Source organism: Stenella coeruleoalba (genome assembly GCF_951394435.1).
Source record: "Stenella coeruleoalba genome assembly, chromosome: 13".
NCBI classification, from domain to species: Eukaryota; Metazoa; Chordata; class Mammalia; order Artiodactyla; family Delphinidae; genus Stenella; species Stenella coeruleoalba.
In genome coordinates this window covers 6,920,106-6,942,921 of record NC_137159.1, presented here as the reverse complement: position 1 = coordinate 6,942,921, position 22,816 = coordinate 6,920,106, and the positions used below count along the sequence as shown (strand labels likewise).

Sequence of the window (22,816 nt, the reverse complement as noted above, 5' to 3'; positions counted from 1 at the left end):
CTTTTTATCTTTTTCTAGAGCATCGATCAGTCTTAGCAATAGCTACCCAATTCCACTGTCCTTATAACTATTTACACGCATTTCTCAAAGGCCTGACACCCTGCGTGAACCAGTGCATTTCCTTCTGCTAGTACACCATCCCAGTTCACCACCAGTGCAAGTTTTAACCATTAGATGGTGACTTCATGCAAGAGGCCCTATGGCCAGTGATGGGGAGTTACTGCCAGAAAGTGGTGAGTAATCCAACTCCAAAACCCCACTTGATCACTTGATTTCTTGGCCCACTCCTGGTATTAAACCACTGCAGGCTGGCTCTAGGGAAGCAGACTCTAAGACAAGAGTTCCTCCTGCAGGATATTTATTAAAGCGTGCCCTTAGAAACAACACCTGTGAGACTCACACCTCAGGCAGGAAGGGGGAGTCCAGCCAGACTGCAGGTGCAACAGCAGCCTCTGCTGGGCTCACAGGGAACTCAGGAGCTAAAAGGACCCTTCGGAGTTGTCCTATGTTGGGCTGGGATGGCTGCACCCTTAATGCTACCACTTTGATCAACCACTGAATGTGAGTTTCTCTGGGAAGCGATGAGACTTGGTGTGAGGCGTCACCTGAAGGGGCTGACAGCAAAACACTCTCCCAGCAGCAGGCCACCAGTCCCGCACTGGAGGGGATCTGGGCCATGCATCCCTGGTGCCCACCATTCATAGATATGTCATGGAAGTAAAATAATAAACCTTTACCATCTGAAAACCAAGAGATTTGGGGGTGTGCTTGTTACTGTAGCATCGTGGTCTATCCTGACTGACACATGGGGCCTCATGCTGAAAGAAGCCTCGAGAACATAAAAAGGAGTCTGTTCCAGAACGATACGCCTTTCCCTTCTTTTTTTTTTTGCGATACGCAGGCCTCTCACTGTTGTGGCCTCTCCCGTTGCGGAGCACAGGCTCCGGACGCGCAGGCTCAGCGGCCATGGCTCACGGGCCCAGCCGCTCCGCAGCATGTGGGATCTTCCCGGACCAGGACACGAACCCGTGTCCCCTGCATCGGCAGGCGGACTCTCAACCACTGCGCCACCAGGGAAGCCCCGCCTTTCCCTTCTTAAACATGTTGATTCAACAGTCATTCTGAGCACACGCAGGTAAGTGAAGGAGACAGATTTTTTCATACCTCCACATCCTTAGATGGTTTCACCAAATTCATTGGCTCAGGCTCTAGTCTGCTGACATAGTCACTGGGCCTGGAGGGGGGCCCACCAGAGGGCACTGAGGTTGGCCCCAGGGCTGGGAGTGGGCAGATTTCTGGGTGAAGAGCAAAGGGTTAAAATGGAATTAAATTAAAAATTCTGTTCCTAGCCACACGCATCACACTCTAAGTGCTCAATAACCACCTGTGGTTGGCGGCTACCGTATTAGCTCCTATACATTTGCATCATCACAGAAAATTCTGCTGGGCGGTGATGAAGGATGTAAGATGAGTCACCCCTCCATGAGATACCTTGAAAAATGCCTGAATTTTACAGCTCATACATAAAAGAAGCTCAGTTTAGGCTTCCCCAAATTTAGACAGCAATCCTAACAATTTCAATGACATCACCAATAACAACTTGTGAAACTGAAACTTCGAAATTACAATTTTGTTCAACAACTATGCGAGAGACAGAATTTAAATATCATTATCTCTTAAGAAACTAATACAGTACAAAACTGTCATAGGAGGAGGTGATTGAAGCATATGCAACCAAAAAAAAAAAAAGGAAGGAAAAGTATCATAAAGGTGTCAGACAGTTAATAAAAACGGCTTTCAGTATTCTGTGATGGGGGTGGTATATGTCAACTTTAAAACTTTTAATTTACTTCTTTAAAAATTTTAAATAAATATGCATTTTCATACCTAACTCTGTATTTGGAATTTTACATTCCTTTTCTTAAGAAGCATTACCCCCACCCCTAAAAAAAAAAAAAAAAAAAAACCACTATACACGCTTCAGCTCCTATAAAATCTTATCTGCCTTGGACAGAACTGATTTTAAGAAGTAATTTTTCTTTTTAAGGCAAAGCCGCTGACTTCCCTTATTTTTCTACTCCTGAATTAAGGTGGAATAATTCCACATCTGTACTGGGTTAGATAGTGTTCCTCCAAAGTTCATGTCCAACCAGAACCTGTGAATGTGACCTTCTTTGGAAACTGGGTCTTCGCAGATGTAATCAAGTTAAGATGAGGTCATTCTGGATTAGGGTTGGCCCTAAATCCAACGATTGGTGCCCTTATATAAGAAGAGGGAGATTTGGACACACAGATACACGCAGTGAAGGCAGTCATATGATGACAAAGATGGAATTACGCTGCCACAAGCCAAGGACTGCTGGCTAACACCAGGAGCTGGAAGAGGCAGGAGAGAACTCTTCCATGGGGCCTTTGGAGAAAGCACAGCCCTGCTGACACCTTGATCTCGGACTTCTAACCCCAAGAACTTCAAAATAGTAAATCTCTATTGTTTAACACCACCAAGTTTGTGGTAACTGGTTGGAGAGCAGCCACAGAAAATTAATACAATATCCTACACAATGATTGGATCTAATTTCCAGTCACTCTACCCTATTACTTGCGCACAATTATTTATTAACGAACATTTACAACACTTATATTTACTCCAAATACCAAACGTTAGATATACAATTCCAAGGAAAGAAAGCAAACAGTACAAGAATACACGAAGTAAACATCACAACATTGAAGTCTGGGCCTCACGTAAGCAACAAGAAATGCCAAATCTTGTTATTACACCTTTAATCCTGACTTGAACTTAGGAAATAAAAGGAAGGCCGGAGGAATCAACTACATTCTATGAATGTGATGACGTATTGCCTATCTCTAAATAGGAAAAAGCATGATTTTTAAGTTTATCTCCATTGACTTATATCCACACCTGCCCTTCTAATTAAATAGAAAAAAATACACATCAAATTCTTAACTAGTAAAATCATTTCACAACTATAAAATTAAGATGCTATAAAGACACCACCCTCTACATGCATGAAAGAGCAACATACAGATAGAACTCTCTGACCTGTTTGTTTGCCAGAGTTCCGTGGACAGTTGTGTGCATGGGGTGGAGGGGTGGGTAAGCAGCACGAGAGAGAATATACGCCAGTGAAAAACGTGACCAAACCATTCAAATTAGAAGAGTATATTAAATAACGAAGGTCCCAATGCAAGGTTTTAAAATGATCCCTGGAGGTAAAAGGTTAGAGATAATCCAAGTTGCAACCCCCCTTTTTGTCCTGAAGGCCAGCTTAGCCTGATGTCCCAGGCAAACTTCCTCCCCGTTTTCTACTGTGATTAGGCTCGATCTTTCTACCTGGGGACTGTCACATGCCTCTGCAGACCTGTGCCTTTGCTGCCTGACTGCAGCAGTGGGTCTGCAGCCACAGAGTGCAGGGTGCCCGCAGGCCCACGCCCTGCAGAAAACACCTACTTATTTCCAGAGTACAAACCTCTTACAGAGGCTGTAGCCAGAAAGCTACAATGAGCTTGCTTAATGATGTTTTTTCGTATTTTGTAACATTTTGACATCGTGGGGACCACCCAGACTGGGGAGAGACTGGCCTCTCCTGGGGTAGCAGCCAGTTCTCAGAGACAGCAAAGGGCCCCGCCAGGGAGCATGACTTGCACATGAAAACCAACCAATCCACAGCCCACACTCTGAGCACCTCCTCTGACGGCTCTTGCCCTCCAAGAGGCAATATTCCCCTGCCCGAATCATCCAGAGCCGGTACCAGACAACTAGAGACCACCCTGCAGCCCAGAGCCCACCGACATTGTCCAAACTAGCCAGTCCTTCGCTGCATCCCCCGCCCTTACAATAGAGGCTCTGTCCCACGCTCTCCCCCCACTCCAGCCTCCTGACTGCGTCTGCTGTTTCTCCCTGCGGCCCAGCGTGGCACGGCATCGGCCTCTCCCTGTCACTCAGTCACCTCCATAAATTAAAATCCTGTGGGTATATTTTAACACAATTGGTACAGCAAGCAGGGTGACGGCGCTCGCCAGAGGGGCATGTGTCCGACTGCTCTTGACTTGCTAAACAGAGTCACCAAGTGGCCCACGTCTGCCTCTGAAGGCCCAGCTGGCTGTTGGCCCCTCCATGGCCACAACTCAGGCTGTGTCTGCCGTATGCTGCCATGGTTTTCCAGCCTGAATTATAAGTAGACCTCAAAGGCCTGCTACCCTCTGTGGTCCTCACTTACTCTTTTTTTTTTTTTTCTCCATCAAAATTATTTTAATTCTCCACATGTGAGGCTTAGGGACAAAACAGTCAATACACTGTGTTTGGGGCAGAAGTGGGACACTAGAAAACCTAGACTGTATGCAGTTTTTTATTTCCTGTCCACTGAGCACAGAAACAAATTGCTCATTACTCTGTGCTGGGGTATTGTGTTGGTCTGTTTGCTTTAGAAAGTAAGCAAGTTGCACTTCTTAGCCCTTAGAGCCCGCTGCAGGGGCTTCAGCCGGCCAGAGCAGTGGTTCTCAAACTTGAGCCTACTCCAAGGCAAGTCTGCATTGGGGCCCCTCCCAGACTTGGCCCTGTGGGTCTCTTCTTTGGACTGGTCCCATTTCACATCCTGGAGCGTAAACTCTGACCCTAAGTGGAGAGCTTTCCAGAGTTCCCTGAGTTGTTCTAGCACATGGCTGAACCCGAGGAGGTAATGAGAACCCCCCAGTTTGCAGACAGTCGGTCACAAGTGCGGTGTGGCTGGTGTCTGAAGTGGGGGCAGCCTTGCGTGGTCCTCACTTAACTCTCAGGGGCTGTAGCCCAGGATGATGTTAATCGTAACCCCTCACTGGCACCTTCCGGATTATGTAATAAGATCTATGCGTCCCATGTGATTCTCCACCCCGAAAGCCTAGTCTCCGGGCTGGTGACCCTGAGGGTGACCAGGATAACCGGCTAACAAGGCAGAGCCGCCTCCCAAAACGGAGCGAGGAATGACTTCCTCCGCCAGTGTGTGCTGGAACCTGAGCCTGACCTAGCGAGCCAACGGCCCCACTGAGTCACCCTCGCCGCCGCCCTGTGAGCGACGGGCCCTGCTGGCCTGCCCTGTCAGAGGCTGTCCCTGGCAGAGGGTCCAGGTGTTGGTCCCCCGTGTGCTAAAGGGTGACACAGTGACGGGTGGCCTCCTGAAGTAAACTGTGGCACCTAAAGGCTTCAGTGTTGCTTCAAGGGCAAACCTCTTTGCTGAGGCCTGCCTTGCTGCTGTTGCGACTTGTCCCTGACCCCGCGGGATGTGAGAGACCCCTTCCGTGGAGACCGGCAGCTCAATGTCCAGTGTGCTATGCAAATTATAACTCAATATAAAACAAGAAAGAAGGAAAGAAAAGGATAAGGGGAAGGAGCACTTTGTCCCCAATCCCCCAAGGCCCAAGGAAGCTTCTCAGCTCGTGGGGGATGGTAAGTCTCCTGGCCGACGTGTCTGGGCACTGTGAGTGTCGCTACCTATGAACAGGCTGCGAGCCTCCTCCCACATCAGGATGCTGTCACCACGGCTTTCCTGGACCAAGACCACGCCCCGTGAGGCTGACTGGGACACCCTAGGAAGGAGGCCACTCAAGACCACCAGAAGCTGAGCAGGCTAACCCCAAAGGAGAAAAGAAAAGAAAAGAAAGGGTCATGGGGCTTCCCTGGCGGCGCAGTGGTTGAGAGTCCGCCTGCCGATGCAGGGGACGCGGGTTTGTGCCCCGGTCCGGGAAGATCCCACATGCCGCGGAGAGGCTGGGCCCGTGAGCCATGGCCGCTGAGCCTGTGCTCCGCAACGGGAGAGGCCACAGCAGTGAGAGGCCCGCGTACCACAAAAAAAAAAAAAAAAAGAAAGAAAGGGTCATGGACAGACAAGGGACAAAGAAAGAAAAAATAGGGAAAATTTTTAGCAGCCCAGAGATATAAGCCATTCTGAAAAAATTTAAAAGAAGAAGGGGTAAAGGGGACAGATGACGCTCCAGTCAGCGGCCGTCCTAGGGAGAGGCTGCTGCCTAAGGCACGAGGCTCCTTCGCTACCCCGCGCTCCCTCCAATCAGACAGAAACTAAAACCCTCAGCTGCAGGAGGCTAAAAGGTGGAAACAGAAAAAAATTTTTTGAAGAAAAAAAAATCCCTGTAGACACAGGGGAGAAAATAAAAGGTAACTACATAGATCTATCTATATGTGTGTGTATATATGTGTGTGTACATATATATATATATAATTTTAATGCAAATATAATAAAAATATATTTAGTGAAAATTTAAAAAGTAAAACCTCACTAAAATGGAGTCGGGAGGCCAGAAGGGCTGCTCATGCAGTACTACGCCAACATCAATCCCAGGAAGCACTGTCGGTTACAGACCTCAGAAGAAGAACCGTCAAGGAGAAAGAACCGTCCATTACCGGCCCCAACAGGGAAAGATGCACGCCGCATCTCCTACCAGAAGTCAACTACTGAATAAACCCGTTTCTGCTGATAAAAATCACTGACTATTCTATGTTGAAGGTCACCAATACCTATACACGTGTAACTACACTAAAACAAAGGTGCACGACTTGATCCAACTGGAAATCCAAAATTTACACACTAAGCGTTTATGCCACAAATTGTACGATTAGTGCGTATTTGGTCCTGTCCAGAACACCCATTGAGACAGCTGGTCCCCGCCAAATGGTCCTTGATATGTGGCCCTGTCAAAAGCCATCCAGGCGTATTAGGAAACGTCCTTGGGTTCAAACAGCCGGTAACATTTCTTTATACTTTTGGTTTCCAGGATTAATACATAAAAATACTCGTGTGTTTTATTGGTCCGATAATGTGTGTTGCTGCATTGCCAACAATAACCCTTCTTTGCCTGGCAGCCCAGCTGGTAACAGCACACGGCGTCAGGACTCGAGTCTTGCAGAAGAGCGGGACCAAGGTCCAGTCCTACAGCTAGAGAGATGCACAGAGGACGACAAGCTGAGGCTGGGATCTCGTGATACACGAGTTAATAAGTAAGTCACTGAGCATGTGGACGGATGTGGCTGGGTCGTTCCGTAACGGTGGCGCTTGAAAGGAGGGGCTTGGTCAAAGTACTATGCAAAATAGGCAGCAAACGCATTGACGTGAACACTTGATAGAGCGTCTCACCTGTTTGGGAGGAGTGGGAACAGGTGTGGCTCTCCTACGACCAAGGGTTTGCGTGTCATAGCCGTCATGGCGGGGGGGATACCAGGCATCTAATCAACCTCCCTAAAGCCATCCTGTCCCCGGGGTTAATGGATAATGTGTCCCTTGAATCGATGTGCTACAGAGATACCCACGAGAAGCACCCGCCGCTATTTGAAGAGGTGACTCCCAGACTTACCTGCCAATTGGCATGGACCACCACACCCCTGGCTGGTACCTACCGACTGGCTGATCCAGCCCGGCTGAACCCAGATGTCAAATCCCTAAGACATTTGTAAGGCTTCCCCCTACCAGTAAACCAATGACCATTGGTCAGATAGCTATAAAAGGGGAAAAAAACCCAAACCTTCTTCTATTGCTTAGTAATATGACATATTTATTTCTCAGCAGAATATGACAGAAATAGTATACTCACAAGAAGAAAAGGCTACATTGTCAACATCTTTGCTATCGTTTCCATTCCTTGAACGGAGATGGGAGTAAAAGGTACCAGCGCTGTGAAGAGAGGAAAATCTGCAATGTCTGTACAACTCCTCAGGATTCAGAGGACACTCCAATCATTCAAGATGGGACAGGAAGACACCAGCACAACGTCGGTGTTGAGGGGAACTAAGGAAAACCCTGAATAGGTTAAAATGACATGCAAAGAAGAACCAAGGGCAACACTATTGCAGGTCCTTAGAAGAACTCCCATGCCATTCATGATGGAGAGGGCCTGTTAGAACAAAACATTACCGAGGTAAGCAAACAGAATTCAAAACAGACATCGACTTCCAAACCCAACTTCGTGGCATGGAATTGAATTTCCAGAGGAATATAACACAACCAGACGTGGAAAACAATTTCTTATGCACAATTCTGGGGCCCAAGATGATGGAAGAATTCTTATACAGTTTATGACAATATTCAATACTGAAGTACCAGTACCACATTATTCAGTGATGGCACTGAAACCACACCCTGTATCTTATGGAACGATTTACTGAGCCCCCCAAACTTGTCCGGCAGCGTACCACGGAAACTGCAGGAATGGAAACAACTTGCTAAGGGCCCCTTCAACTGAGCATCGCCCGGGTGAGCAGGCGCACTGAGGAACTAGAATAACCGACAGTGACCGTCAGATGTCACTGGCTGAAAATTCGCCACAGGTAACATATGGACCGCCCCAAAACTGCACACGTGACCCATGAACAGGCAAGAAGGACAGTCGTGCCTGTGTAGAGAACTTTGACACTCACACCTTACTTCCTGCCAATCATTTTCCGAGCCCCCTCCCCCTCCTGCTCTCTACGTCCACAATAGATACCCCTGGGTAAAACCTGATCAAGGAGACAGATCTGACCTTTGCCTCCTGTCTCCTTGCTCGGATGCTCTGCAGTAAAGCCTGCTCTCTCCAGAAGACTGTTCCCTCAGGATCTGGTCTTTCTGTTGTGCAGCGGGCAAGGAGCCCACTTACTCGGGTACAAATTTTGGCACCCCAGATGGGACCCTAAATCCTGTCTGGACAATTGCTCATGGCTTCTTGGCCCTGCTTCGGGAGTGGGGTCCAGACAACCTGTCTCAGCAGCTGTCTAGGCGACTTTGGCTAGAAGACGCATCCTCAGAACCTCTGCCCTGGCACAGCGTCCACAGCCTTTGGCACATTGCCGGTTCACTTCTGCAGAAAGAAAGGCCCCCGAACAAGATCTCTTCTGGGTGTCTCAGTACAGGGGTTTGAAACCTGTTTTCTCTCATTATGTTAGCAGAGTTGCCATTAGACCCTTGCTCAAAACCCACCAAATCCTCCCTTGAAGAGGAACCCACTAACCCCTCCCTTGAACAGGAACTAACGTATCTTTAAGTCACAGGGTCTGGGCACAAACAAAGGAAGCTATAGGAAGAGAGAAACAAAACCAGATAGAACCAGCTGAAACCAAGATGGCAACGAATCTGACCTCCAACAGACCGTGAGTCTCACTTTATGCTGATCTTACTATTGATACATTAGTGTACTAAATGACACACCTACCGGTGGCCAAGATCAGAGGTCACAGCCCAGAAAAGAACAAGAAAGGGGCGGCGCCCCATTTCCAGAAGAGCTCTGCCTCTTTCCTAGAAAACTAACACCGTGCTCCCCAGCACTGGTCTCACTTCTCCCCCGACTGCCCTTCCTCCTTAAAAGCAAATCCCATTCACCATTAAAGTGAGAAGCTGATTTGTGAACTAAGTTCCTGCTTCTCCATTCTCTGGCCATTGAACAAAGCTTGTGCTGCTTCCACCTCACGTTGGGTTTCATTTTTGGCTGCAAGAACCCAAATGGAAGAAGAACCTTCCCCGCCAAGGCAGAGGGCCTCGATCGGGCTAGGGCCCGAGCAGGGGTCCATACGACTTAATTCGGTAACAGTGAGGGTGCGCTGGTATTGACGCTTGTTGGAGGGCCCTGGTATTAGGGGGAGACCCCACTGGCAGGAGAGAAAGGAAGTGAAAGAATCATTCTCAGAGATGCTCTTGATACTTGGAAACTTGAATGTGGTCTAGAAACTCCTGAAAACTGTTGGCTTAAATGTGGTCTCGAATCTGACTCAGAGCAAATTCGTCTGAAAGTGAGGTCTGTGAATGTGAGTGAGGGATGTTATCGTCTATTACTGTTACTTGTTTGAACTGGCTCTGTGGGGACTGAGTTTCTCAGTGATCGTGACAGACTGTTAGTGAGGCAGCAGTAGGGAAAGGATGGGGTTAAACCAAAGTGTGTTTTGTTTTGTAGAAACTAACCTTTAAGTTGCAGAAAGTTCCAGGCACCAGATGTTCCAAAAAGGTTACAGTGCATTCCAGTCAACAAGATACCACAGTGCAAACAACCAACCAAAAAACAACCAACCACCTACTTGCTCACAGTTTTTGGCAAGCTAGAGTAACCTTTGCCTCATTACAATGATCACGCCTACCCTTCCATGAATATGCATGCTCCCCAGACTTGAAACTCCCCTGGTCCAGCTCTCTGGGGAGTCAGCACTTTGAGAGCTATCTCCCTGTCTCCTGACTTGTCACAAGTAATTAACTGCTTCTGCTTTAATCAAAAACACTTGATGTGTTCACTGGCTACGCGCCCCATGCGACGGACTCATTGCAGCGGTAACAAAACTCCCTCTACGAATTCACCTCATGAGGGTTTTCTGATTCCAAGAAAAGAGGCACCATTCCCTCTGATCCTTTGGGATGTTCCCAAGGGACTAAGAAATTTACAGGGGTATTGGAGCATCTGCTCATGACAGGTAATGGCTTCAAAGGGGCCCCCTTTTAAAGAAACAACATCTTTTCAGGCCTTCATTTTCATGGTGAAGCAGTCACCTTGTTTCAAGCCGGTATTTGCCTGAACCCAGGCACCGGTGACACATACTTCCTGCAAACACCACACAGTCAGTGTTCTTAGAGAGCCTCTGTTTGCCGTGGCCAGATGGAAAAAGCCCCTAAAATGGGAAATGCAAATGGTACACCGAAATGCAGCCTGTTGAGACGCATTCTCCAAAACTGGGGTGCTTTCAGTTACGAAAAAGTGTTCTGTAACACTACCTGGCTGCAATACTCTCTAGAACTGGGGGAGCAGTGGCCTGAGAACGGATCTCCGAACTACAATGCCATCTTGCAGTTAGACTTATTTTGTAAAAAAGGAAGAAAAACGGCATCAGTTTCCTTACGTATAGTCTTTCACGTTATATCAAGATAAGGTAATTCAAAAGAAATGTACGGTCATGGTGCAACGGGAGAAACCCTAAAAGACCCCCGTGCTGTTGGAGCGAGACAAGGGAAAAGAGGGGCTTCCCTGGTGGTGCAGTGGTTAAGAATCTGCCTGCCAATGCAGGGGACATGGGTTCGAGCCCTGGTCCAGGAAGATCCCCCATGCCACAGAGCAACTAAGCCTGTGCGCCACAACTACTGAGCCTGCGCTCTAGAGCCCGCGAGCCACAACTACTGAGGCCACATGCCACAACTACTGAAGCCCACGCGCCTAGAGCCCGTGCTCCGCAACAAGAGAAGCCACCGCAGTGAGAAGCCCACGCACCGCAACAAAGAGTAGCCCCCGCTCGACGCAACTAGAGAAAGCCCGCACGCAACAACGAAGACCCAATGCAGCCAAAAATAAATAAATAAATTTTAAAAAAGAAAAAGAAAAAAATAATCATCACTAACTCACAGGGTCACTGAAGAGATTTTATAAAAAGCAAGTGCGCGTAGGAGGAACTGACGCCGCAGGTCAGCCTCAAGGCCTGGTACACCTCCACACCCCGCTGGCAACACCTGACCTGCGCAACTGGAGGAGTAACATGCCTGCACACCAGGACGATCCCAAGAAAACGGAGCATCTTTTCTCCCCCATTTTTGCTACCTCCAAGCCAACCTGGGGAGATCTTCAAACCCTCCTTAACACGCTCCTCACTTCTGAGGAAGGCAGAATGGTCGTGGGAAAGGCAAGACAGGAGGCCGACAGGACTCACAAGGCCACTCCAGGCAAGGCGGTGAGGGCAGGAGCTGCCCTGCTGTCCCCCTCGCTGAACCGGGATGGGACCCAAACAAGCCTGGAGACAAATAAGCTTGACCACTACAGAGGCCTCATTATCTCAGGACTGCAGACAGGGGTTTCCAAGCAGGGGCGCCTTAACAAAGTTCAGGAACTGAGGCACAAACCCCACAAAAACCCTTCAGAATTCCTGGGGAGAATCTTTGAGACATACAGGCAGGTGACTGATATAGATCCAGAAGATCCTAGCAAAGGTAATAAAATATGACTTTTATTACCTAGACTGCTCCAGACATCCAGAAAAAAATGCAAAAAGTGGATGGCGTGGGACTTCCCTGGTGATCCAGCGGTTAAGAATCTGTCTTCCAATGCAGGCGACGCGGGTTCGATCCCTGGTCGGGGAATTAAGATCCCACGTGCCGCAACTATTGAGCCCACGTGCTCTGGAGCCCAAGCGCCACAACTAGAGAGAAGCCCGTGTGCTGCAACGAAGAGCCCACGTGCTGCAACGAAGCACCCACGTGCCACAACTAAGATCCAACACAGCCAAATAAATAAATAGATAAATAAATATTAAAAAAAGGGTGGGTCAGCTATGTCAGATTCAAGAATGCCCCCACCATTTGGGGGGAAGCCTTAGCCAAAGACTTAAGGGATCTACAGTTATAGGGGGAACCTTACTCCAGTATGTAGATAACATTTTGATTACCAGTAAAACCAAAGAAGCTTCAGACAGAAACACAGTTTGGTCTCTTAATTTCCTGGCTGATCGAGGATACAAAATATCAAAGAAAAGGGCCCAAATCTCTCAATCCAATGCTAAATATTTGGGATCTGAATGATCTCAAGGACAGAGGATCTTGTTCCCGGACCAAAGGGAAGCCTTGGAAAGGGTGGTAATACCAACAACTCAGAGACAATTACAGGGATTCCTGGGTATGGCAGGATTCTTCTGTGACTGAATTCCTAATTTGGGGCTCATTGCCAAACCTTCGTATGAGACCCTTAAAGGGAGAGAGAGTGATCCTCTAGATCGGGCTGGAGAATGCCGAAAGGCGTACTTCACCATCAAAAAAAGATTGTTAATGGCTCCAGATGGGTCTCCTAGAGCTCAGAAAACGCTTCGGCCTCCTTTACAGAAGTAAAAGGATGTTTGTTTCACTTTCACAATCACGGGGGTGAAAAATATCTTCTTTGGGTCTAACACAGGAATATCGGACAACAGAAAGCAACACCTGTGTTTGGAGACTTCCATTAATGACTCTGGAGGATGTAAATGAACTTTTGAGTACACTGTGGAGAATGCAGATGAAAATGACTGAATGGATTATGTTGAAAGAGTATATGTCTGTGGAAGGTGTGACAGAGGCAGAAGACCACAGCTCCAGGATTTCCACCAGAAACTTGGAATGTTTATACATCAGGACTGAATGGTGATCAAAGGATGAACAATGCAGTGCAAGGCTGGCAAAGCACATTTCAAAAGCTGATGGTAGAACATCGTCCTTCAATTTGGAGATTTACTGAAGTTTAAAAGATGAGCAGCAAAGCAATGAACAAGTCATCACCCAGCTTCTTGGTGGTCACACTCAAATATGGCCACCAGCTTCATAATGATACCCACAAAATCAAATTCATATAACCAAAACTGTTAACATATATAACTAATATAAAGCCAATAACCAGGTTGATGTATACGTGAGAGCAGCAAGTGCTCATCCACTTAAGAAAAACCCCGCTGAACTTCACGGCAAGGACAGAACAAGAATAAACGTGAGGGAGAGGGGGAAGATGGCGGAAGAGTAAGACGCGGAGATCACCTTCCTCCCCACAGATACATCAGAAATACATCTACACGTGGAACAACAACTACAGAACACCTACTGAACGCTGGCAGAAGACCTCAGACCTCCCAAAAGGCAAGAAACCCCCCACGTACCTGGGTAGGGCAAAAGAAAAAAAAGAATAAACAGAGACAAAAGGATAGGGACGGGACCTGCACCAGTGGGAGGGAGCTGTGAAGGAGGAAAGGTTTCCATACACTAGGAAGCCCCTTCACGGGCGGAGACTGCAGGTGGCGGACGGGGGAGCTTCAGAGCCGCGGAGGAGAGCGGAGCAACAGGGGTGCGGAGGGCAAAGCGGAGAGATTCCCGCACAGAGGATCGGTGCCGACCGGCACTCACCAGCCCGAGAGGCTTGTCTGCTCATTCGCCGGGGCGGGCGGGGCTGGGAGCTGAGGCTCGGGCTTCAGTCGGAGCGCCGGGAGAGGACTGGGGTTGGCGGCGTGAACACAGCCTTGAAGGGGTTAGTGCACCACGGCTAGCCAGGAGGGAGTCCGGGGAAAAGTCTGGAGCTGCCGAAGAGGCAAGAGACTTTTTCTTCCCTTTGTTCCTGGTGCGCCAGGAGAGGGGATTAAGAGAGCTGCTTAAAGGAGCTCCAGAGACGGGCGCGAGCCGCGGCTAACAGCGCGGACCCCAGAGACGGGCATGAGACGCTAAGGCCGCTGCTGCCGCCACCAAGAAGCCTGTGTGCGAGCACAGGTCACTATCCACACCCCCTTCCGGGGAGCCTGTGCAGCCCGCCACTGCCAGGGTCCCGGGAACCAGGGACAACCTACCCGGGGAAACGCACGGCGCGCCTCAGGCTGGTGCAACGTCATGCTGGCCTCTGCTGCCACAGGCTCTCCTCGCATCTATACCCCTCCCTCCCCCGGTCTGAGTGAGCCAGAGCCCCCGAATCAGCGGCTCCTTTAACCCTGTCCTGTCTGAGCGAAAAACAGATGCCCTCCGGCGACCTACACGCAGAGGCGGGGCCAAATCCAAAGCCGAGCCCCGGGACCTGTGCGAACAAAGAAGAAAAAGGGAAATCTCTCCCAGCAGCCTCAGGAGCAGCGGATTAAATCTCCACAATTAACTTCATGTACCCTGCATCTCTGGAATACCTGAATAGACAACCAATCATCCCAAATTGAGGAGGTGGACTTTGAGAGCAAGATTTATGATTTTTTTCCCCTTTTCCTCTTTTTGTGAGTGTGTATGTGAATGCTTCTGTCTGAGATTCTGTCTGTATAGCTTTGCTTTCAACCATTTGTCCTAGGGCTCTGTCTGTCCATTATTTTTGTTGTTTTTCTTCTTTTTACTTAAAAAAATTTTTTTTCTTAATAACTTTTTATTTTAATAACTTTATTTTATCTTACTTTATTTTATTTTATCCTCTTTCTTTCTACTTTTTCTCCCTTTTATTCTGAGCCGTGTGGATGAAAGGGTCTTGGTGCTGCAGCCAGGAGTCAGTGCTGTGCCTCTGAGGTGGGAGAGCCAACGTCAGGACACTGGTCCACAAGAGACTTCCCAGCTCCACATAAAATCAAACAGCGAAAATCTCACAGAGATCTCTATCTCAACACCAACACCCAGCTTCACTCAACAACCAGCAAGCTACAGCAAGCTGGACACCCTATGCCAAACAACTAGCAAGACAGGAACACAACCCCACCCATTAGCAGAGAGGCTGCCTAAAATCATAGTAAGGCCACAGACACCCCAAAACACACCACCAGACGTGGACCTGCCCACCAGGAAGAAATGATCCAGTCTCATCCACCAGAACACAGGCACTAGTCCCCTCCACCAGGAAGCCTACACAACCCACTGAACCAACTTTAGCCACTGGGGAAAGACACCAAAAACAACAGGAACTACGAACCTGCAGCATGCAAAAAGGAGACCCCAAACACAGTAAGATAAGTAAAATGAGAAGTCATAAAAACACACAGCAGATGAAGGAGCAAGATAAAAACCCACCAGACCTAACAAATGAAGAGGAAATAGGCAGTCTACCTGAAAAAGAATTCAGAATAATGATAGTAAAGATGATCCAAAATCTTGGAAATACAATAGAGAAAATTCAAGAAACATTTAACAAGGACCTAGAAGAACTAAAGATGAAACAAGTAGCGATGAACAACACAATAAATGAAATTAAAAATACTCTAGAAGCGATCAGTAGCAGAATAACTGAGGCAGAAGAACGGATAAGTGACCTGGAAGATAAAATAGTGGAAATAACTACTGCAGAGCAGAATGAAGAAAAAAGAATGAAAAGAACTGAGGACAGTCTCAGAGACCTCTGGGACAACATGAAACGCACAAACATTCGAATTATAGGGGTCCCAGAAGAAGAAGAGAAAAAGAAAAGGACTGAGAAAATATGTGAAGAGATTATAGTTGAAAACTTCCCTAATATGGGAAAGGAAATAGTTAATCAAGTCCAGGAAGCACAGAGAGTCCCATACAGGATAAATCCAAGGAGAAACATGCCAAGACACATATTAATCAAACTGTCAAAAATTAAATACAAAGAAAACATATTAAAAGCAGCAAGGGAAAAACAACAAATAACACACAAGGGAATCCCCACATGGTTAACAGCTGATCTTTCAGGAGAAACTCTGCAAGCCAAAAGGGAATGGCAGGACATATTTAAAGTGATGAAGGGGAAAAACCTACAACCAAGATTACTCTACCCAGCAAGGATCTCATTCAGATTTCATGGAGAAATTAAAACCTTTACAGACAAGCAAAAGCTGAGAGAGTTCAGCACCACCAAACCAGCTTTACAACAAATGCTAAAGGAACTTCTCTAGGCAAGAAACACAAGAGAAGGAAAAGACCTACAATAACAAACCCAAAACAATTAAGAAAATGGGAATAGAAACATACATATCGATAATTATCTTAAATGTAAATGGACTAAATGCTCCCACCAAAAGACACAGATTGGCTGAATGGATACAAAAACAAGACCCATATATACACTGTCTACAAGAGACCCACTTCAGACCTAGGGACACACATAGACTGAAAGTGAGGGGATGGAAAGATATTCCATGCAAATGGAAACCAAAAGAAAGGTGGAGTAGCAATTCTCATATCAGACAAAATAGACTTTAAAATAAAGACTATTACAAGAGACAAAGAAGGACACTACATAATGATCAAGGGATCGATCCAAGAAGAAGATATAACAATTGTAAATATTTATGCACCCAACATAGGACCACCTCAATACATAAGGCAAATACTAACAGCCATAAAAGGGGAAATCGACAGTAACACATTCATAGTAGGGGACTTTAACACCCCACTTTCACCAATGGACAGATCATCCAAAATGAAAATAAATAAGGAAACACAAGCTTTAAATGATACATTAAACAAGATGGACTTAATTGATATTTATAGGACATTCTATCCAAAACCAACAGAATACACATTTTTCTCAAGTGCTCATGGAACATTCTCCAGGATAGATATCTTGGGTCACAAATCAAGCCTTGCTAAATTTAGGAAAATTGAAATTGTATCAAGTATCTTTTCCGACCACAACACTATGAGACTAGATATCAATTACAGGAAAAGATCTGTAAAAAATACAAACACATGGAGGCTAAACAATACACTACTTAATAACGAAGTGATCACTGAAGAAATCAAAGAGGAAATCAAAAAATACCTAGCAACAAATGACAATGGAGACACGACGACCCAAAACCTATGGGATGCAACAAAAGCAGTTCTAAGAGGGAATTTTATAGCAATACAATCCTACCTTAAGAAACAGGAAACATCTTGAATAAACAACCTAACCTTGCACCTAAAGCAATTAGAGAAAGAAGAACAAAAAAACCCCAAAGTTAGCAGAAGGAAAGAAATCATAAAGATCAGATCAGAAATAAATGAAAAAGAAATGAAACGCTAGCAAAGATCAATAAAACTAAAAGCTGGTTCTTTGAGAAGATAAACAAAATTGATAAACCATTAGCCAGACTCATCAAGAAAAAAAGGGAGAAGACTCAAATCAATAGAATTAGAAATGAAAAAGGAGAAGTAACAACTGACACTACAGAAATACAAAAGATCATGAGAGATTACTACAAGCAACTCTATGCCAATAAAATGGGCAACCTGGAAGAAATGGACAAATTCTTAGAAATGCACAACCTGCCAAGACTGAATCAGGAAGAAATACAAAATATGAACAGACCAATCACAAGCACTGAAATTGAAACTGTGATTAAAAATCTTCCAACAAACAAAAGCCCAGGACCAGGTGGCTTCACAGGCGAATTCTATCAAACATTTACAGAAGAGCTAACACCTATCCTTCTCAAACTCCTCCAAAGTATAGCAGAGGGAGGAACACTCCCAAACTCATTCTACGAGGCCACCATCAACTTGATACCAAAACTGGACAAGGATGTCACAAAGAAAGAAAACTACAGGCCAATATCACTGATGAACATAGATACAAAAATCCTCAACAAAATACTAGCAAACAGAATCCAACAGCACATTAAAAGGATCATACACCATGATCAAGTGAGGTTTATTCCAGGAGTGCAAGGATTCAATATATGCAAATCAATCAACGTGATACACCATATTAACAAATTGAATGAGAAAAACCATATGATCATCTCAACAGATGCAGAGAAAGCTTTCGACAAAATTCAACACCCATTTATGATAAAAACCCTGCAGAAAGTAGGCATAGAGGGAACTTTCCTCAACATAATAAAGGCCATATATGACAAACCCACAGCCAACATCGTCCTCAATGGTGAAAAACTGAAACCATTTCCACTAAGATCAGGAACAAGACAAGGTTGCCCACTCTCACCACTCTTATTCAACACAGTTTTGGAAGTTTTAGCCACAGCAATCAGAGAAGAAAAGGAAATAAAAGGAATCCAAATCAGAAAAGAAGAAGTAAAGCTGTCACTGTTTTCAGATGACATGATACTATACATAGAGAATCCAAAAGATGCTACCAGAAAACTACTAGAGCTAATCAATGAATTTGGTAAAGTAGCAGGATACAAAATTAATGCACAGAAATCTCTGACATTCCTATACACTAATGATGAAAAATCTGAAAGTGAAATTAAGAAAACACTCTCATTTACCATTGCAACAAAAAGAATAAAATAACTAGGAATAAACCTACCTAAGGAGACAAAAGACCTGTATGCAGAAAATTATAAGACACTGATGAAAGAATTTAAAGATGATACAAATAGATGGAGAGATATACCATGTTCTTGGATTGGAAGAATCAACATTGTGAAAATGACTCTACTACCCAAAGCAATCTACAGATTCAATGCAATCCCTATCAAACTACCACTGGCATTTTTCACAGAACTAGAACAAAGAATTTCACAATTTGTATGGAAACACAAAAGACCCCAAATAGCCAAAGCAATCTTGAGAACGAAAAATGGAGCTGAAGGAATCAGGCTCCCTGACTTCAGACTATACTACAAAGCCACAGTAATCAAGAGAGTATGGTACTGGCACAAAAACAGAAATATAGATCAATGGAACAGGATAGAAAGCCCAGAGATAAACCCACACACATATGGTCACCTTATCTTTTATAAAGGAGGCAGGAATGTACAGTGGAAAAAGGACAGCCTCTTCAATAAGTGGTGCTGGGAAAACTGGACTTGAGGATATGGGGAGGGGGAAGGGTAAGCTGTGACAAAGCGAGAGAGAGGCATGGACATATATACACTACCAAACGTAAGGTAGGTAGCCAGTGGGAAGCAGCCGCATAGCACAGGGAGATCAGCTCGGTGCTTTGTGACCACCTGGAGGGGTGGGATGGGGAGGGTGGGAGGGAGGGAGACACAAGATGGAAGAGATACAGGAACAAATGTATATGTATAACTGATTCACTTTGTTATAAAGCAGAAACTAACACACCATTGTAAAGCAATTATACTCCAATAAAGATGTAAAAAAAAAAAAAAGAAACGAAGACCCAACACATCCATAAATAAATAAATAAATAAAATTTAAAAATAAATAAATAAAATAAAAAAGTAAAAAAAAAAGATGTGGCACATATATACAACGGAATATTACTCAGCCATAAAAAGAAACAAAATTGAATTATCTGTAGCGAGGTGGATGGACCTAGGGTCTGTCATACAGAGTGAAGTAAGTCAGAAAGAGAAAGACAAATACCATATGCTAACACATATATATGGAATCTAAGAAAAAAAATGTCATGAAGAACCTAGGGGTAAGACAGCAATAAAGACACAGAGCTACTAAAGAATGGACTTGACGATATGGGGAGGAGGAAGGGTAAGCTGTGACAAAGTGAGAGAGCGGCATGGACATATATACACTACCAAACGTAAAATAGATAGCTAGTGGGAAGCAGCCGCATAGCACAGGGAGATCAGCTCTGTGCTTTGTGACCACCTAGAGGGGTGGGATAGGGAGGGTGGGAGATGCAAGAGGGAAGAGATATGGGAACATATGTATATGTATAACTGATTCACTGTTGTGAAGCAGAAACTAACACACCATTGTAAAGCAATTATACTCCAATAAAGATGTAAAAAATAATAATAATAAATGTGAAATCCAAAATTCATCATGAATTACAGTAAAAATAAGTAAAATTTTAACAAAGTTAAATTTTTGTATTATTTAACAAATCATGGACCAGATGTCTCAAGGGATGTTTTGAACAGGACCAAATGTCCTGCAAGGGGTCTCTGTCATTACTGTGAAAAGCCAGGACCTTGGAAGAAACACTGCTCCAAGCTTAAGCACTCCAGGTACCTTCGGCCCTCCAGCCAGCCTTTCCAATGTCCTCCTATGCCCAATGACAGGACTCCCAAGAGACTACAGGTGCTTTTCCCAATCCTTTCCACAACTGACTTGGAGAAACCACTCTCCAGGCTGGGAATGAATCTTCCTGTCCTTACTGACACCAGAGCTACACTCTCAGTGCTCAACTCCATCACCACTGAACAGCTCCTGCTTTAGAGTTCTAAAAAGTTCAATTAGTGGGTCTCAACAAGTTCCTAGCTCTAAATTCCCTTTTCTTAGTCCCTCTATGAGATACCCGTTCTTTTCTCCTTAGCTCCTCTGCTCTTATTAATTTACAGGACCAAGACTTCTTAGAAAACTATCCTGCTGGAATATCCTTCGCTCAAAAGGTGGAAATAATTGTAGACCTTGACAGAAGCAACCAAAATAGCCAACTAGGTGAATCAAATACCCCTTCAACATCTTTTATTTGCTCTGTCTCTGATGGCACTAGAGCCAATTCCAAGGACACTGATCATATATCCCTATTGGATCAGCTACCACCCTCCTTATGGGCAAAATCCTCAACTGATATTGGCAGAATCCACAGTGCAGCTCCTATTAAGATCCAAGTAGATCCCTCAAGACCTCTCCCCAAAATTAATCAGTATCCTGTGAATACGGCATTAATCCATATGAGACTAAGGCCCAGGGCCTCGTTATCCCCTGCACCAGTCCCTGCAACACTCCTACTTTACCTGTGAAGAAACCAAATGGCCACGGATGGAGGCTTGTCCAGGACCTCTGAGCCATAAACAATACTGTCATCCTTTGCCACACTGCTGTCCCCAGTTCCCACACTTTATTAGCCACCATCCCTACTAGCAGCAATTTTTTTTTTATTATTGATTCATGTAGTGCTTGCTTTATTTTTCTTTAGTACCCCAGTAGATAAAGCTAGTCAGAGGGCTTCCCTGGTGGTGCAGTGGTTAAGATTCTGTCTGCCAATACAGGGGTGCGAGTTTGAGCCCTAGTCCGGGATGATCCCACATGCTGCGGAGCAAATAAGCCCGTGTGCCACAACTACTGAGCCTGCATGCCCCAACTACTGAAGCCCACGTGCCTAGAGCCCATGCTCCACAACAAGAGAAGGCACCGCAATGAGAAGCCCATGCACCGCAACAAAGAGTAGCCCCCCGCCGCTCGCCGCAACTAGAGAAAGCCCACGTGCAGCAACAAAGACCCAGTGCCGCCAAAAATAAATAAATAAATAGTTTTTTAAAAAAAAGCTACTCAATATCTTTTCACCTTTACTTGGGAGGGACAACAGTACACCTGGATAGTAATGTCCCAGAGTTTCACAGAAAGCCCTTCTGATTTCTCACAAAACTTAAAGGCTGATCTAGATGATACCAAGTTCCCTGGAGGCTTCACTTTAAACTCTTTTTTTTTTTTTTTTTTTTTTTTTGCGGTACGCAGGCCTCTCTCACTGTTGTGGCCTCTCCCGTTGCGGAGCACAGGCTCCGGACGCCCAGGCTCAGCAGCCATGGCTCACGGGCCCAGCTGCTCCGTGGCATGTGGGATCTTCCCGGACCGGGGCACGAACCCGTGTCTCCTGCATTGGCAGGCGGACTCTCAACCACTGCCCCACCAGGGAAGCCCAGCTTCACTTTAATACAACATGTGGATGACTTATCTCTCTGCTCCCCTTCACAAGTCTCCTCACAAGAAGACACAGCATCTATTGGCTAAACTCCTAGCCTAAAAGTGACCAAGTCTCTAAGGAAAAACTACAATTTGTTCACACAAGTTCAAAATTTAAGACATTTAATCTCAGAACAAGGGCTGCATTTAGATCCAGGCAGGCTTTATGGCACCCTGAACGTCCCAACGCTCAAAACCAAACTCCAACGGCAAGGTTTTCCTGGATTGGCAAGCTATTGTCACAACTGGATCCCAAACTTTTCCCTTATGGCCCAACCTTTATATGCCTTGTTAAAAACTACTAAACCTAACCCTATCTTCTGGGAAGATTCAGATGGCATGACTTTTCAAATCTTAAAGTTTAATAAACCCCCCTGCCCTTGGACATCCCAATGATCAACTCCCTTTCTTCCTTTTTGTATGAAAAAGAAGAGAATGTCCTTGGGGCACTCACCCCAAAGCAAGGGGATCACCACAAACCCACAGGATATTACAGCCAACAGCTAGATCCCACAGCCTGGGATACCTCCCCTCCCCTGCCTCAGGGCTATACCTGCTGCTACCCTTCTTGCAAAGGCCCCTGAGGAAACAGTCATGAGACTGCTCTTAACCATTTTGGGCCACATGCTGTCAAAGCTCTTAACTCTCATACTCAACGTCTTTCAGTACACCATCTCACTTCCTAGGAAATTCTCCTGTTAACCGTCCCTTATATATCACTCTTACTTGCTGTAATAACTTTAATCCTGCTTCTTTTCTCCCCACCTCTACTGAAAAAACCCTCACGATTGCTTAATATTGACAGATCACCTTCTCACCCCCCA

At 45.7% G+C, this 22,816-nt stretch overlaps 1 protein-coding gene across 5 annotated transcripts in view; it reads right to left on the bottom strand.

The window, feature by feature from the left end:
- LONRF2 (LON peptidase N-terminal domain and ring finger 2) overlaps positions 1-22,816 on the bottom strand; it is a 91,687-nt gene that overhangs the window by 18,406 nt on the left and 50,465 nt on the right. For 4 of the 5 annotated variants that reach the window (XM_079941605.1, XM_079941606.1, XM_079941610.1 and 1 more), the window contains one exon: positions 1,165-1,295. In XM_079941605.1, coding sequence (XP_079797731.1) covers positions 1,165-1,295 — 131 coding nt within the window. Of the gene's footprint in view, positions 1-1,164; positions 1,296-7,679; positions 7,900-22,816 lie in introns of those variants that run through there. The other variant, XM_079941608.1, reaches the window with a different exon arrangement.